The sequence below is a fragment of the Labrus bergylta genome, chromosome 6, assembly GCF_963930695.1.
Source record: "Labrus bergylta chromosome 6, fLabBer1.1, whole genome shotgun sequence".
NCBI classification, from domain to species: Eukaryota; Metazoa; Chordata; class Actinopteri; order Labriformes; family Labridae; genus Labrus; species Labrus bergylta.
In genome coordinates this window covers 18712205-18729831 of record NC_089200.1, presented here as the reverse complement: position 1 = coordinate 18729831, position 17627 = coordinate 18712205, and the positions used below count along the sequence as shown (strand labels likewise).

At 39.3% G+C, this 17627-nt stretch overlaps 1 protein-coding gene across 1 annotated transcript in view; it reads left to right on the top strand.

Moving 5' to 3' along the window:
- Positions 1-17627, top strand: part of polrmt (polymerase (RNA) mitochondrial (DNA directed)) — a 41916-nt gene that overhangs the window by 5597 nt on the left and 18692 nt on the right. Inside the window, exons 5-14 of the mRNA XM_020632051.3 lie at positions 3005-3191; positions 5323-5472; positions 6894-7061; positions 7584-7754; positions 8418-8657; positions 11064-11849; positions 12165-12287; positions 13502-13624; positions 14504-14683; positions 15785-15871. Coding sequence (XP_020487707.2) covers positions 3005-3191; positions 5323-5472; positions 6894-7061; positions 7584-7754; positions 8418-8657; positions 11064-11849; positions 12165-12287; positions 13502-13624; positions 14504-14683; positions 15785-15871 — 2215 coding nt within the window. The remainder of the gene's footprint in view (positions 1-3004; positions 3192-5322; positions 5473-6893; positions 7062-7583; positions 7755-8417; positions 8658-11063; positions 11850-12164; positions 12288-13501; positions 13625-14503; positions 14684-15784; positions 15872-17627) is intronic.

Here is a 17627-nt window from a genome sequence, read left to right as displayed (position 1 = left end):
ACTTTCATCAACGTAAGCCATCTGAGTCAACTGAGTTTTATTGTATGGAGTCAAGTCTTAATAATTTCCTCAACACTCACCATCATCATTTTCTTCATGCTTCTGTCCTGTTCCTGTCTGACTTGTCCTGCCCTGTCTCCCCCTTTATCCTTTACGATGGCCTGACTGCTGTACTTTTCTTAAATCACACTTGTCTCTGAAGTCTCTCCTACCGTATCCTCGCCCTCAATGTACCAATCTGTTCCCCTCTCATATTGCGTGCTCTCGCTCTCTCCTTCTCTCTTTCTCTCTTTTATCCCTTCAAGTTTTTAGTAAGTGCTGTGTCCTCCAGAGCTCTTTGCTCCCTTGGGTGAAGCAGAGCAGTCACCAGGCTGATTATGCTCTATCTTTCAACCTCTCTGCTCTCTTTGTTCTGGTGGACCACACTGCCAGCACCCAGACTAATCCTCTCTTTGTTCAAGGCTCCCTCATGTACTCAGACCAAATTGCACATTGCATCACGAGAGACTGCAGGGCATGAGTGAAAATACTAAGACATTTAACCTCTTTGGCTTGCTTTAGAAGTATTTCCAAACATACAGACACACAACAGAAAATTGTAATATAATGGTTTCTTCATTGGATTAATTATTGTGCAGAACCCCTGCTAGCTTCTGATAAGATTAAGTCGGTGGAGGTTGCTGAGCCAAGGTTTCCTCCAGATGGAAATTAGTGTGCAGTTATTTATAAATGTCATGAGGAAAAGGTGTACAGGGTGAAGCTGAGCTCTTTCATCCATTGTCCTTGATGACAAATGGGTTTTTCTCACTTCTGTCCTTTGGCTTAGTCGTATAGTTCTGTTTTCAACCTCTAGAGAGCAGTACAACCAAACATGGTTTTCAGGCTCCTTTATTTTGTTGGGTAGAAGCTTCTTACCCTAAAATGTGCATTAAACTGACTATAGTAGTTTTACATTCACTTTCTGTAAACACACCAATGACAATGATGCATTTTATTAACTGTAATTCATACAAGGACTTAAATTCAGTCATTTACTTGGGCCAATATGCAATGGAGCAATCATGAAATCTAAAGTTTACTACTGGTACTTTCTTTTGCACGTCACAAGCATTATTTTTGTTTCCATCTAAAGTAAGGATATAAAAAAGTACTGCATATATTTTTTTAAATCCAAAAATATGTCTGCACAGCTTAATGCCATTAAAGCTTCTTTGAATTGTTTTTAGCAGGTTTTGAAACAGACTCAGATCTGTCTAACGCCTCTTCATTACCTACAAAAACAAACAAGACAATCAGAGAGGATATTATTTCTATACAGCACATCATTTGCCTGTAAACGCTTCCGATGCTCGGCTGGGTAGGTGTAACATAGCCGATTAACAGCCTATTGTTCACTTGCCATTGCAAATATTCATTATTAGTAATACGTTGATTGTTTAAAGAAAAGGAAACAATACCAAAACATGCTCAGGACAAGAACAGAAATTATTTAAAACATCTTGCTTTGTCACCAAAGTCGCCAAAATGGACTCAAACCAAAAGTTCCTCTTTGGAGCTGAAAATACCAACATTCATGTTTAATGGAAGGCAACAAAATATTTAGTTCTTTACTCCCTTAGTCTCACTAATCATAGAACAGTTAAGATCCAGCTGTAAATATTAAATCCCAAGCCTTGTTAGGTAGCATCTATCAAATTGAGTTATTGCATTTTTATCTTATTACACATTTTATTTGTATTCCAGGGACTGGTCACACATTGGCATTTACGGCATTCTGCAATCCACTCATGGACACTGATCAGTCTACGATATCTCTGGAGATTTAAATAAACACTTCACTGATGTAGCCAGAGCTCATCTGGCTTTGGATCAAACTCGTACTTTGTGTCTGGCAGAAAGAGCTGTCAATGCAAATGTTTAAATTAATATTCTGCGACTGTCAGTCAGGGAAGGGGAGACATATACAATGATCCCACAGACTGGGGAGAGGTTTTTTTTTTTTTTTCTAAGTTGAATTATTCAGAAGCATAGACATTCCTATGATTATGAGTCTCATTCCCACAACAACTAGCAGGTCAGGATGTTATGACCTCTGAACTTATGATCAGACTCAGAAGTCTGTTCGGTCATAATAACCATAATCTCTGACGGTAATGAAAATGGACTTCTTGTGTTGACCAATGGACTGTTTTATTTTCTGGCTCACTTTGCATTAAATATAAACAAACACAGAGCTAATCTGATGAAAAGGTAAAGTATTGTGATTACTTATTTTTAATTGAAATTTGGGAAAGCAACTTTGGAGAAACCAGCAAAAGTGAGCTTAATCGAACCAAAATAATAGTAAATAAAAAATTCTCCTCAGAAAAACATGAACGTGCGCTACCTGGCTGCTTGTTTAAAGGATGTCCAAAGGAAAACAATTGGGAGAAAAGCCTAGCAGATTAACTTTGCTTACTGTGTCAAAATTCATGTGGAACTATCTTGCTAGCTTTGGCTAGTGGAAGATGTGGTTCATGTATAACATGTCCACCTGAAGAGTGGGTGTATTTAAGCAGAGAGACAGGCATGTTAGTTGTCCAAATTATTAATTCTGAGTTTGATGACTGGGCGGGCTTATGACCGGCCTGAGAAAGCCACAGATATCGTTTCGTTTTTTTTCCTTTCTTGTTTAGACGCAGCACATGTGACAATCATTTATTAAATGTTCTTGATATTCTGCGTTTGACAGCTTAACCAGATGCTGGAAGAACTTTTTCCTGCCACTTGTAAAACTGCAGATTGATTATGTTGTTTGAAATTCCTACATATAGAACTCAATAAGAGTCATTAGGCAGTGACTGTACAACATGTTATTTTCCCAAATAATCTCCAATAGTCCAAACATTTCAGAACCTTAGTAATTTCTTTGTCAGTCCTTCTGGTATGTTTCCCCAGGACCCCATAGATAAAACGGGTTCTAAAACATTTGGTACACCTACTTTTTGTGTCCATGTATATCCAGGTGCCTGATTCAGATGGAGGAGGATTGTCTATCGGTGGACGATTTGTTCAGCCAGTGTGTTTTCCGTCAAGATGAGAGAGACATGGTGCTGAAGGCAGTTCACATTGTCCAGCCAGACTATCAGCCCAAACTCAAGCCCACCACGAGCGACTGCTTCTCACCATTGGTTCAGGACTACTACATACAGGTATCATAACTGTTTTTTTCTCACTGAAAAATACAAGAGTCTAATACACTTATTAATACAAATCTTCAATTGTATTATGGTATGCATCTTTGTGAGGCACACTGATTGCAAATGTTTTAATTTGCCATTGATATGTCAAAGTATTGATAGCTGACTTATATCAAGTTTCAACGGTCTTAACTTGTATATATTTTGAAATATCGTCAGCCTAGTATAACATGAAATGATAATTCTATAAGAATTGCAATCTAATGATTTGAAGAGAATATAATTGGACCTGGCAGTAAACCTTGTGGTACACCACAAGTTAATTTTAAGTTTATAGGGCATTATTGTTAAAGAAGAAAAGTGCAATTGATTGACTGCTATTTTTGGGTAGCAAATGTTTTTATTGTAATTTTGTACCCAAGTATAATTGATTTGATTAAAAAAAAACTTGGAAATGAATTAAATAAGGAATATAACTTCCAATCTTCATGGGCGTTGTATTAAAAATTGGTTATGTAAGCTGTCAGGAGGCTCCAGCAGGACTACGAAAGATTTGATTGTCACCTCTTCACAGCCAGACCGACACTGGCCTATTTATAGGGAGCCAACTCTACTTTCTAATAGGCCCTCTGCTTTCTTTGCCTCTCCACCTCTCACCTCTCCTCCTGGTCTCTCAAGATTCATTCTCAGCTTCTTGTAGAATTGCAGTATTCACAACCTCAATCACTGCACCATACTCACTTTAGTGTTCATCTGAGTGGAATATTTCTGGTCTCTTCTAGGTTATTGTTTTACTGTATGTAGGGTGGTCGCAAACAGCAGGTTGTATATTGTACAAGTGAAAATAAGACAATTATTGTTCCACTGCTGTACTACTGTTGCCACTCATTGCATTTTGAACAGTTGACTTACTATCCGGTCTGTTATCTGACCGTGGCTTTTTTAGTAGGTTGATTAAATGACTGAAAGGCTGTCCAAATAACTGCTCTACGAGATAACAGAGGAGCAGACTGGAAAGTCTCTGGAGGTTTTTGAGTCAATGTTAGCTGCAGACACAAATCTAATTAGAATAATGTTTGTTGGGGTTAGATGGAATTTTGATGAAGCTGATGCTCATCCAAATGCAGTTTGATCTAGTTTCAGTTTGTCATCAAACACATTTTGGTTTTCTATTATAGGATTTGTTTTTTGTACAATTGCCCATATGTGTTCCTTTAAAAAAAAAAAAAAAGACACAAAAACATGTAACTGTGCTTAGCTGCAATAAGTCCTCCTAAGTAAGTCTGTGACGTAAAATGCATTTACAATACATCACTATATATTACTTTAGCAAAAACATTTCTAGGCCTACTAGTCATTTTAGTTCGGACTATTTCAAATGTTTATTGGCTTTGTTTGACCAAACAATTCAACACTTCTCAGGCCTTAATAATCATAGACATTGATGGTCTACTTACGGTATCTGCTATCAGTTGAATCTTGAAAACCATGCAACTAAGACGTCAGAGTTTTTCTTGCTTTCTATTGATACTGTGCCAAAGATAATGGATTGAAACTCTGTCAATCACTGCGGGCAGTTGTGGCTCAGAGGTAGGGGGGTAGATTCAGTCATCTCTCAACCAGAAGATCCCAAGCTACTGCAGATGTCCAAGTGTCCTTTGGCAAAACACTGAACCCCAAATCATGTAAATGTGTATAAATGGGATTAGTTTATACTAATGGACACTTACCAGCCTCTGCCTGAGTGTGTGAATGTGATGGGAAAGGCTTAATGGGACATTCAATGTAAAAAGCTTTTAGTAGTCAAAAGGCTAGAAAAGTGCTACACAAGCTGAAGTCCATTCACCTTTCACTGTTGTTAAATGGTTTTCTGTACCTCTTGTCTGAAGTAAACTTCAGTAAAAGCTTAAAGCCAGGTTCTCCACTTGCAACTTCTAGCAATCAAATGCAATACACCTCCTCCTGACGTTTATGTCAGGAGGAGTGATTAAAGTCAGTCAATCTTTACTTTTTTTTTTTTTTTTAGATTAAGCACAGGACAAGCACATGCCTCTAATGTATGTATTTTAGTAGTAGTATGATGTCCTGATGGTTTATCTCCTTCTGTTTCTTTCTCATTGGTGTGCTTGTGCATGTGTTTTAGAGGGAAGACCACTATTACCCCAAACTGAACTTCACTCATGCTGAGCTTCAGGAGCGTTTCAAACATCAGCTCAGCATTGAACAGGCCTGCACTATCACCATCGACTCCGTGGAGGGGTCTAAGCCTGTCTCTGAAAACATGGCCAAAATGGTAAAAAAAAAAGATGATTTATTTATTTATATTTGTGTATTTTTTTTACATTTTATGTTGTCAATAACAGGTGGTTTTGAGCTAAAAAGCTGAACAGAACCAATAATTGTATAAAATACTACTGGTGAAATATATGACATTTGTGAGTATAGTATAGTATTGTCAGGTGAAAGATCATCTCCCTGCTTTGTTCCATAATAGGGTCTCTTTAAACTGCTAAAAATCCAGCCTGCATGCATTGTAAGAAGCAGTGTTGCAGACTGTAGAAGATGCATATTATCTTGGCAGTGCCCTGTCCATGATTATTGATGATACTTTGACATTTTAAACAGTTTAAGGTTGAGTTCAGTTTCACTTTTCCTCTCATGTAAAAACTTTGAAATTATATGCATTAAGGCCTGACAGGTTGGAGGAGGGAATCTATTATTCCTGTGCCGTGCCTTCTTTCTAACTCTGGCATTTACAGTCCAGCCTGGCTCATCTGCCTCTGCAGATGGGCTACGTGGGAAGAGAGCAGGCTGAGAGTCCCTGGTGGTCAGGAAGCATTTACAGACAGACAGGACAGAATAATAATGTATTGTAATGGAGGCCTCTGGAGAGAATGCAGAGTCACCTTTCCATCCACATCCAGACTAGCCTCTTATTCAGTCACACCCAGTGAAACTCTTCAGTTGAAGAGAGTGAACATTTGAACATACAGTGGTGAGGGGAACGTACGTATAGCCTCAATATCTTCATGAACAAAACTTCATACCCATCTACTGATTCTCACTTTTCATGGTTCATCTTTAATTGTTTCACATTAGTCATTATAATCTGTAAAAACACCACTTAATATAGAACCAGTGATGCAGGATCGATTGCTTGTTGTTGGTGCAGGATTAGATAAATACATCAAATCAATGTATGAACCATAAATGAAGAGTCCAAGAATTTTAAGTAATGAATGCTGTCTAATTTGAATGGCAAAGGAAGAGAATCCCCCTGACTACTAAGTATGTAAAGAATGCATACTATCTGCAAACCTTTGTGATGAGCCAAGATGGGAAAAACAGGTTCCTCCTTCCTGTTTTAGTCCCTGATTAATAACTCTGTGACCCAGTTGTGTTTCTCTCTGAAGGAAAGTCTGTTTTCTTCTCGTCATCTTGAGGGTAACTGAACCAAACAAGTCTAACCATCAAATGGAATGCAGGCTCATGTTGCACAATAAATATTATGTCAAGTGAGAGCTGGCCTCATCTAGTCACTGCTTCACAACTTATAACGACTTTCCATTGTGGCCATGTAGTACATGATAAACAATGGATACTGCAGGATAATTATATTTCGTTCCAAACATCCTTTGAGAGATTCACTCTGGCCGGCCGGCGCAGCCAGGAAATGGATTACCTCCTGTACCTTCAGTTGTGTTGTCTTTTCAGAGGGAGCTGCTTGCGCATCAGCGGGCACAGTGGCAGAAGATCCTCCTCCAGGCCCTGAAGGAGAGCAAGATGATCCTGTCTAACACTGACACCAAGAACTACAGGCTTAACCTTTATCCCTACCTCTGTTTGCTGGAGGACAGGGAGTATGTTGACATCATGATACAGGTAATACAAACCACCTTACCCAAACTACGGCTCAATGACATGCTGGAAGTCAGTGATTTAAAAAAACAAAAAACAACTTGCCTTTGTCTAAAATAAATAGATTTGATCACAAGTTTGATGTTACTACATTATACAACACATATTTAGAGATGTCACTGTTATGCTACTTAGTATTCAAGACACTCTTGTTGTGCAATACGACCCAACCAATCTGGGAAACCACAAAATCTAATCAAGTGGCTGACAGTGACAACACCTGCAAAAGAATCAGGCTTTGTCTTTGGCAGCAAAGGAGAGCTTGCTTTGATCAGACACCTTGTGCTTCCAACACAGACAAATACACAGGATGTGATTTTAACCATGAAGAGACCATTCTCACTTTGATTTCCCTCTCTGACTGAAGGATTGTCTTTACTATTAAACCAAAGCAGGTCTCCCCAGAGATTGGCTTTTTGTTTTGAGTTGTCATTGACCTCTTTATTTTTTTTTGACCCTTTGAGCTGTGTCTTGTTCTTCCTCCAGAGTGTTGCCAACATGCCTCCAAGCGGTGAGTCACTGAAGATTTTAGCCAGAGAACTTGGCAACAGGGTCCACACCAAGTACTCTGTGCGGCAGAAGAATAAAAATCAGGCAGTGGAGAAGTTGGGCAACATTTACAACGCTTACACAGAGCTGCTGGCCAATGATAGCAAGGTAGAGAAATCTGACACCTCTCTGTATGTTCATTAAAAGACGCTTATATTTCCTGTTACATGCAATAACACAACAGAAATCTGTCACGGAAAAAAAAAGAGGTAAACTTAAAACTGTACTATTATTAATCAGGCTGCATCCTGGGAAAATACAGAGTTTAATTTATTTCAGATGTTTATTTATGGACATTTCAGGGAAGTAAACGACAGCTTTAGAGCAGGAGCTCATTACACTGCATTAGTTAAATAAGAAGTTAGTTAAGGTGTCTGCATTATGCAAGCTATTTAACATGCAGCCTTTGTAGTTAAAGTGGTAGCTGTGACTTTGCCTTTAGTGTTTGTTGTTATGAGACTGAACATTAATCCAACTACTGTATGTGGTTATGGAAAGTTCTCAAAAGTTGCTAAGCTCTCGGCTCTTGTTTTTAGAAAATTGTAATGCATTTAGAAATCGTTACAGTACTTCACACATTTTTTGACTCAACCAGAGACAGGGACCTGTGGAACAAACTCTATAGTTCTGAATTTAGAAACTGATATCGTTTCATCTTTACCAAATGTTGACATGTCTTCCAAACACTGTAGCTTATCGTAATAACTGATGACAGAATTTCTGATATAAATAAAAGATCACTCCTTCCCTACTCCATTCCTCTCCCCATAGGCCTACTCCATCCTTCCCAGGGAGCAGTGGTGTGTGCTGGAAATGGAGCAGAGTTCTGGACCGACACTGCAGGGCGGGGAGATCCCCTGGCCGTACATAGTCACTCTGGAGCTGGGCACTTTCATGGTGGATTTGATGGTTAAGAACCTGAAGATTAATAGTGACATCCTGAACCCGGCTTACGACAGGAAGCTCATCCCTATTCTCTACCACATGTACACCTTTCGCAGCACACGGCAGGTACGGTATGCACAAGTCTTTAAAGAACTCACTCTGTCTGTTCTATGGGATTTAAAAGGCGTCTGCTGTTCTGTAGTTGTAATGAGTATGTGAGAGTGGTACCACCAATTAGACTTGGCATTTATAACTTGGTAACAGGATTCTTGAGTGTTAACCCAGACCAAAAAATATCCTTTCTGCTGTGTTTTATGTGGAAACGTGGTCAAGGATTAGACTTGAATGAATCTCAAAGCATCCCAGTCTGCACAAACCTGGATTTCAAGGTTTAAATCTGACTGATAAGAGGATGAAATAGGATGAGAGTGTCAAAGACCTCTTTGGAACCATTTTTCACCAGTTAAATATGATTAAAACATCAACATGTCAGAAAATTCAATTTTGTGTTATAGTGTTGATAATTAGTTCATTTAACATTGAAAGGGAGATAAGATCATGATTCTAGATGCTTTTCCTCTAGATGATTTAGAGGTTTTTGGTGAAGTCAGGTTTAAGTAAAGATTGAATGTCAACACTTTTTATTTTTCTTACAAAAGTCATACAGTGCTCTATGGGCTGTGTGATGTTAACAAGAAGAGTCAGAGACAGTAGAGGAAGAAGTTTAAAACATTCCTCACAGAAGGAGAAAAAAGAAAGCTGCACATGCACTGGGAGTAAGGCTGTGCAGCTCTGACTCTGAAAGCAGAACGACCCCTGTGTGCTGACGTAGTAGTCTGAAAGTTGAAGGCAACTCTGAATTGGATAAAACTTGGGATGATTAGCTGACGGTGATTATCGAATCCAACGTCTCCACCTATGACTGCATTTAAGTCACTATATATGACTATGAGATGAGATTAACCAAAATCTTCAAAAAGTTCTCTTTCTCTGTCTGATGTCTTTTTAAACATATTTTAAATGGAAACATATTCACTGGGACACATTGTGAAAATGTTCTAAACAAACAAAACACAATATCCTGTTCATAATGAATACCCTTCATCATTCAAATCCAAAGTTTATATTTAGTGGAACTTCTGCTTCAGTCTTAGACTTCTAACAAAAAGATAAAGTAGTTAAAGACTTAACATGTTCAACATTAGGAAAATAACTATTAGTGAAGCAGAAGCAAAGTGAAAAAACCCTGAAAAAGTTGACCTTCACTTTGGACAAGTAGACTGTCTGTCACTCTAAAGCCTATTACCTGGTACGCTCACGCAGCCGCCTATCCAGTCTGAAGCTCCAAAGAGTGTGAATTATAAAAAACGTTTGCCCCCTTGTGTGAGTTGGAAGAGGCAATAGTGGAGTATGATGAATAGGTTCCAGACTAATCCCTTTTTTAGTGTCCCTTTAATTGGCTCTCTGAATCACTGCTGTGGTACCCTGCAGGAGGCTGAGCCGACCGTGTCAGGGGTGAGAGAGGCAGACACAGGCGGAGGAAATTGTAGACTTTTGTACTTCATGCACTTTGGCAATTGACTTTGCTTTGGCAGAATTCTGTCCTTGTGTTTTTTTTTCTTTTTTATATCAGTCTTACTCTGTCTACTTTCTGTTGCTCTCATTCCCCCTCTCCCTGTTGTCTGTCTTCTGTGGAAATCCCATCAGGGGTGCATCTTAATGATTTTACAGCACAGCATGAAGGCTTTGACTCATTCAAGCAATGCAGAGGTGTTTTAATTGTATTACTGTTGTCAGGTCATATATGCTTTTAGTATGAGTTAAAAACCCATTACACAATCTGTCTTTTATCAAAGTCGAGGCCTTCAAGACATCATCACTAACTCCCAACTCTGACATAATGTAAATAAGAAAACGAAAGATGTTCCAGCAGATTGTCTGAGTGTGAAAACTCTAGTATCAAAGCAACATTTCAGAGATTACGTTTTATAATATAAGAACGGAAAAGCTGTTTGTTGATGGTTTATGGAACTACAGTTTACTACAGATTGGAGAAATCAGATCAAAGGAAACTAATGTTTAGCCTGCTCATTTTGGTCCGTAATCGCCGGAACAGAGGTTGTAGTTAACCCTTGACTGCTATGTATTAACCAGAAATGCAATCATGTCAGAAATGGCAGAAATAAATTAGGACGTTTCAAGCGGTCATGGCGGCTTTTGAAAGAAGCCAAACTAGATTACCGTAATCATTGGGGAGTGAAAAAGTCTCTTTTTATTCGCACAATGAAGAATTCAATAAACAGGTTTCTACTTTTACTGTGTAATAATTCTAATAGTTTTTTGTATTATATTGCCTTTACTAATGAGGTTTAAGGCTGAGTTTTTTTTGTTTTTTTTTACTGCGCTGCTACTGCTTATGAGCTGATAAACTGCCTTTTGTTAGATTTTATAACAATGACAATAAAGACCCATATCCTTATCTTTATCTTATTACACTTCTAATTAGATGTCCTATGATATTGCACCCTCCAGGTTGGCTTCATCAAGCCTCACCCCATCCTGACTCAGATGCAGCAGGACGCCATGGAGACCACGTTAACCTTTGACTCCTATGTGATGCCCATGCTGTGCCCTCCCATGCCCTGGACTTCTGTCAGGTTTGGAGCATACCTGCTGACACCCACCAAGCTGATGCGCACAGTGGAAGGGGCCACACAGCATGAGCTGTTGTTGGAGAAATGCCAGAACCTACATGCAGTCTTTGACTCTCTTAATCAGCTTGGCAACTGTGCCTGGAAGATCAACAAACCCTTGTTGGATATAATAATCTCCATCTTCAACGATCGAGGTAGTGAAAGGCTGGACATCCCTCCTCCTCTGTCAGAGGCCCCTAAAATCCCCCACTTCAACCCCCACGATCCCTCTTACACGGCGTCTGAGAAAGCCCACATGAAGAGGCAGGTGATTAACGCCAAAAAGAAATGCAGTGAGATGCACAGCCTGCGCATGGATGCTCTCTATAAACTCTCCATCGCCAACCACATGAAGGATGAGCTCTTCTGGTTCCCTCACAATATGGACTTCAGGGGACGTACCTACCCCTGTCCTCCATATTTCAATCATCTAGGAAGTGATGTCACGCGAGCTGTCCTTGTGTTTGCAGAGGGGAAGAAACTTGGTCCCAAGGGTCTGGACTGGCTAAAGATCCACTTAGTAAATCTAACAGGACTGAAGAAGAAGAGCTCAATGCAGGGGCGGCTGGAGTATGCCAACACTATCATGGAGGACATCCTGGACTCTGCAGACAACCCTCTCAATGTCAGTTTCTCTTGTCCTGTCCTGTTCATTGATAGTTCTGTTCAACCACACTTTCATAGTTCCATGTAGCCTTTTTTAGAACTGTGTAACTTTTATGTTCACAGCTTATAAGTACATTGAGCAGACACAAAAAGTGGCTCCATTTTCAATTTCTGAAAACAGTATTTCAGAGCATTGCCCTTTCTAAGGGAACTGGGAGTTTATGCAGTTACAAAACCTAAAGGGTTTTTCAATATCGGGCAAAACAAAAACTGAAAATGCTTTCAGCCCAGTGCTTATACATTCAGGATAACATGTTGTGTTTGTGTTTCTCAGGGTAAGAAGTGGTGGATGAATGCAGATGAGCCTTGGCAGGCTCTGGCCTGCTGCATGGAGATAGCCAATGCTGCGAGATCCTCCGATCCAACTCAGTTCATCTCTCATTTTCCCGTTCATCAGGTGCCATAAAAACACTTCAAGATTGATTTATCTCTTTTCACAGAGTTTAAGTCTACAAAGTCTAATGTTAGATCTCATACTAATGCATTTTTAGGAATTTATATTGGAAACTCGACATTTTAAGGTAAATCTATTCATAGTGTGGAAAAAAACAAGATCGTTAGCACAGATTTACTCATCTGTGTAATTATTAATATTAGAAATTTATCCATCTGTCACCAATTTAGGCCAATTATAGTTTCAGGTAATAACCTCCTTTAAATGAGGTCTACCATTCAGTCAGGTTTATGGAGCTATTTCAGAGGGCACATCAAAGTTAACAAGGCAAGACCTCACCAGCCATCTGGGGCCATTTTCTGTTATTTACCATAAACCTGTAGCTGTAATCTTACAGACCAGACCACAGCTACGGCCATTCCTCACTGATTGCTGGCATTTAACTCCCTTCATGAACACCAAGGCAATGGAGAAACCCTCCAGGACAGTGTCAGTATAGGTTTTATATTTACTACATGATGTAGCTCACTAACTGTGCACCCATGTGTCGGACTGATCCGTGGCTTTTATGAAAAATGTTGTGGAACGTTAATTCAGGTGTAATGAAAGTAATAATAATTTCCCTGACGCTCGGCTTTATGCATATTCAGATTAATAATAAAAAAAATATACTGACAAAAAGTTCTGTGTAATTGTTAAAAGTACTAAGCACCTCCTGTCAGATGTTATGAAAGGACAGAAAAAAATCCAGTGCAAAAAAAATCAATTACATTTGATCCTGTATGACAAGTTAAGAATTTATCATAAGTGAATTGCATACAGTACAGATTTAATTCTTAATTTTTTCTGAAGGGAAATCCACTCCAGATGTTGCTTTGATTGATGCAGTTAATTTAAGATTCTTTGAGATGGTGTGAAAGTCGAGCACGATCGGCACTTTGTGACTTTTCCAAATCTTTTCCTCCTCTATGTAGTTATTTCTGTTTCATATTGCTCTTTCTCTCAAATATATTTGTTCCTTTCTTCTCTTTAGTTTCTGTGATTGTCTCACCATATTCATAGAGTCATCTGTTTTTGTCTGTTCCAGCTTTGGCCCTTCCCTCTGTGTTGCCCTCTCTCATTCTGTCCCGATCTCTTCAATCTTCCTGTTTTCTCTTCTCTCCTCCTCCGAATCACTGCTTTAATCTCTCCTCTCTTTCTCTCCGACTCTCCTCTAGGACGGCTCCTGTAATGGTCTCCAGCACTATGCTGCTCTAGGCAGAGATGTTATTGGTGCCACATCAGTCAACCTCATGCCCTGTGCCGTGCCCCAGGATGTGTACAGCGGAGTAGCACAGCAGGTCAGCACCATCTGGGTGTTTTTTGGTTTTCAGTGTTTTGGTCCCTTCTTTGAACTACATGGACTTTGAGTTGCGCAACAAAACAGAAATGTGGATGCAGTTGCTCAGCTGTTAATATTCATAAATCAGTATATCCCTTAGAGAGTGACAGACAAGGTGTTGATGATTTGTTTCAAGTTTCTTACTTTAGGTTCTGGATTTGAAAGGGCTTAGTTTCTCAAGTCTAACATTAAGGTGAGAGTTAATTGCCTGCCATATCAAAAGGCATAAAGAGCAAGTGTGCATACAATCTATCAAATGACACAGCCTGCTGTGAACCTGAATATTTTAAGCAATTTAAAGCTAATTGTGAAAGGCTGACGTTTCAATTCAAACCATTGTGTGCTGCCAGGGAAAGAAATCCACTCCCAAAAGTGTATTGTGGAGTTATCAATGAGTTGTGAGGACTGACAGAAAATGGAGTGCAATTCTCTGCAGGATGCTTTCTCTCTCTGTGTTTTATATTACCTCAGAGCAGCAGAGGTATTGTTACAGGATACAGTAGATCATCTCAGGTAGTACATAGATTAATAAAACTTGTTGTCTGTACTGTGGATGACAAAACTTTACAATAACTAACTGCATTAGTCCTATTGTTGGACAATAAGATTATTATTATTAGTTGTAGTAGTAGAACAATTATTTGTTTAGAGTGCAGATTTTTCCTTTTGTGAAAATACAGATATTTGGAACCAGCGATTCGATAACTGTATCATAAGAGTCAGGATGACGATATATTGCGGAATCGATATTTGTCCCAATGCTAATGGAGCATGTTTTATATGGCTTGTATTCCATGGACATTACACACAAATCTTATATATGTCCATGTTTTTTTAGGTGGAGGAGTTCCGAGTGCGGGATGCAGAGCAAGGTCTGAAGATCGCCCAGGTCCTGGAGGGCTTCATCAGCAGGAAGGTGGTCAAACAGACCGTGATGACTGTGGTGTACGGGGTCACACGCTATGGGGGACGCCTCCAGATAGAGAAAAGGCTGAAGGAGATTGATGAGTTCCCTAAGGTACAGTGCCGGTGGAGGTTGCTGGTGAATGGGGGTTTCCCTCACACAGCATACTGTTTTATTTAAAATATTTTATCCATGTGGTATGGCGGGGGTGGCCTTGCAGCACAGGATCTCCTCTATATGGGGCTCCCCTTCCACCTTCCTCTCAGGCTATACATTCTTACACTCATTAATCATGGACAGACTCCTAATGAAGTACAAGGTCTCTTTTCTTCCATGTATATTTTGCTCTTCTGTCTCCAGCATGTGCATAGAGACATTCATCACACTGCTGAGACTGAATGCATACCATTTCAATTGATGATACACCCATTGGGAATTTATAAATGTTGACCTTGACATTAAGACTCTTATTGCCTCATAGTGAGCATCATCAAGCAAGATCAGAAGCTTTTAAACTTTATTTTAGTCAAGTTTATTTATATACTATCTCACTGCAGTGAAATGAGATATTGCTAGGTTGTATCAGGAGGTCTTCCAACAATAGATGCACTTGGTATCCAGTGCATAGTCATTATGATCTATTTTTAGTTTAAGACCATTGCACTTAGAGGTAGTTGGACATTAATGGTTGTTTGATAAGCACACCCATTCTGTCAAATGACTCCATGGCAGAAGAATAAAAGCTTTTAATCTCACAGCCCTCGAGTGCTTATTATCTGCTGAATAGCTGCATAGTTCCTTACAATAGGTGGACTTAATCTCATTGTCAGTATAGATTGGTTTGGTATGATCCTGCTCTCACTGTATCCACCGTCTCACTGCCAGAAGATTGTGCTAAATGACCTCTGCATAATGTCCCTAATTGTTTAAACGGAGAATTAGGGGGTAGTGTAATTGTGAGTGATTACAGGGGGATAGATCGGGGATGAGACAACTCCCAGCAAGGATGAGATTATGTCGCCTTAATGAATTTAGGAAATCACCCTTCTCATTCAGTGCTGCGAGTTCAATCAGTTATGTTTATATTCTATTTTAAATCTTATCAGATTGATTAGCAAAAATCTCTGTTGTTTTTTCAGAAATGTTGTGGCTAAAGGATAAGTTTGTATAAGTGCGATGAATACACACAAACATAATCATGTCTTGTATTTTCAGGAGTTCGTTTGGGATGCATCTCACTACCTGGTGCGTTTGGTGTTCAGTGGCTTGAAAGAGATGTTTACAGGGACCAGAGAGATCCAGGTGAGTTCATTAGATCTTTAAAAAGTCAAATATTTACAGTTTTTAAAGTAACCAGTTCAACAACAGCACACTCAAACATCAAGGTGCACGGCCGAAAAAAATACTACAAGGTAACAGGAAAAGGCAGCACACTCATTGTTCTTTAAAGTTTGTATTATCTGGGTAGAGCAGCTGCGTACAGATCAACAACAGTCCTAAATCCACAGGCGCGTGCCCGCAACCTGCGATCAGCATACTACCACGCCCCCATCTCTCCATATTAGGACATCCGATTGGTGTATCAGGACGAGAGCTTAGAGGTGGAGACACGTAGGCTAGAAGTTTTTAGGAGATGGCCCCATAAGGTAAAAAAGGTCGCTGTGTCTGGGGGCTTAGATGCCGTTGCAGTGAATTACATAGTTGCAGAAGTACGCGCATTGGCAGTCGGAATCAGCTGATCAGTCATTCGTCACACTCTTCAAACGTGTTTTGACGGTCTGATGCGCTCTCTTCTGAAGGCACTGGCTGCTAGTTGTTTCAGCAAGGCTAGATCTCTACACTTTCTTAGATGTAAATCACAATCATGTATGTTCCCTACATGCTCTTAAATATTCTCAGATTAATCAGCTGGTTTTGGTTACAGATGCAATATTTCATGGCACTATTGGTGGGAGTGGTCTACGATTAGATTTTAGATTAAAGGATGATAAGGTGAATATTTCATGGTTATTTAATACATTTAGTCAATGCATTAGTTAATTCACGTTTTTAATGCGTGTCTTTTCAACATTTGTTTTTTTATATATTTATATTTACATATATATATATTTATTTATTTATTCATTACTGAATGTATTTTTATCATGTCATGCATTTAGTGTATAAGAGTGTATGTTAACATTTTCTGAGAAAGCTGGTCAATCATTTGTGCGTATGCATGGTCTGAGGAGGTTCTATTTTTGTTCGCAGAGTAAGAACAAATTCAAGTAAAAATATATTGATGAATCCCAGATTTGTGCTTCAAACGTTCGTACGCACAGTTAAAGCACATATTTGTGTGTACGCACTGTTCGTGAATGAGGCCCATTGTGCTTGCTGACTTTTCTGTTTTCTTGTGTTCTAACAAATTACCACAACTTTTATGAACTCTTTTGATGTTCTCTTCATATAACTATACATACATACATACATACATACATACATACATACACACATATATATATATATATATATATATATATATATATATATTTTTTTTTTTTTTTGTCCTCTATTTCTAAATAACAGTAAACAGGGTCTTGTATACTCTTTTTTCAGATTATTACGTTTCTACTACTACCTCCTTTTATGTTTTATTTTTTATTAATGACTATTTATTTTCACAATTACCCCAGCAACAGCACCCATTCATCAGAGACTCCATTTATAGATTTAGGCCGTGCAGCTGACAGGGGATTGTACATTATCTCCATAGAGAGTGTGGAGTCTGGCGAGCAAATAGAAACACCTCCCACTGCTTGTGTGTGTCCTTTGGGGAAAGTGTGGGGACAACCCAGTCTGAGATGAAAAATCCCTCCTTCCCGTCAGACCTCGGGGCTGACCTGATGCTCTTGTGCGTGCGTGATTGTATGTGAGTGTGTGCCGGTGCCCTTTAAATAGGTCACACCTTCTCACATTGTGCAGCAGGGAGTTGAAGTATGATTGAAAGTGAGGAAGCTGATCAATCGGCGGCGCTGTCATCCTTGACCTCTCTACTTTCTCTGTATGTGTCCAAGTT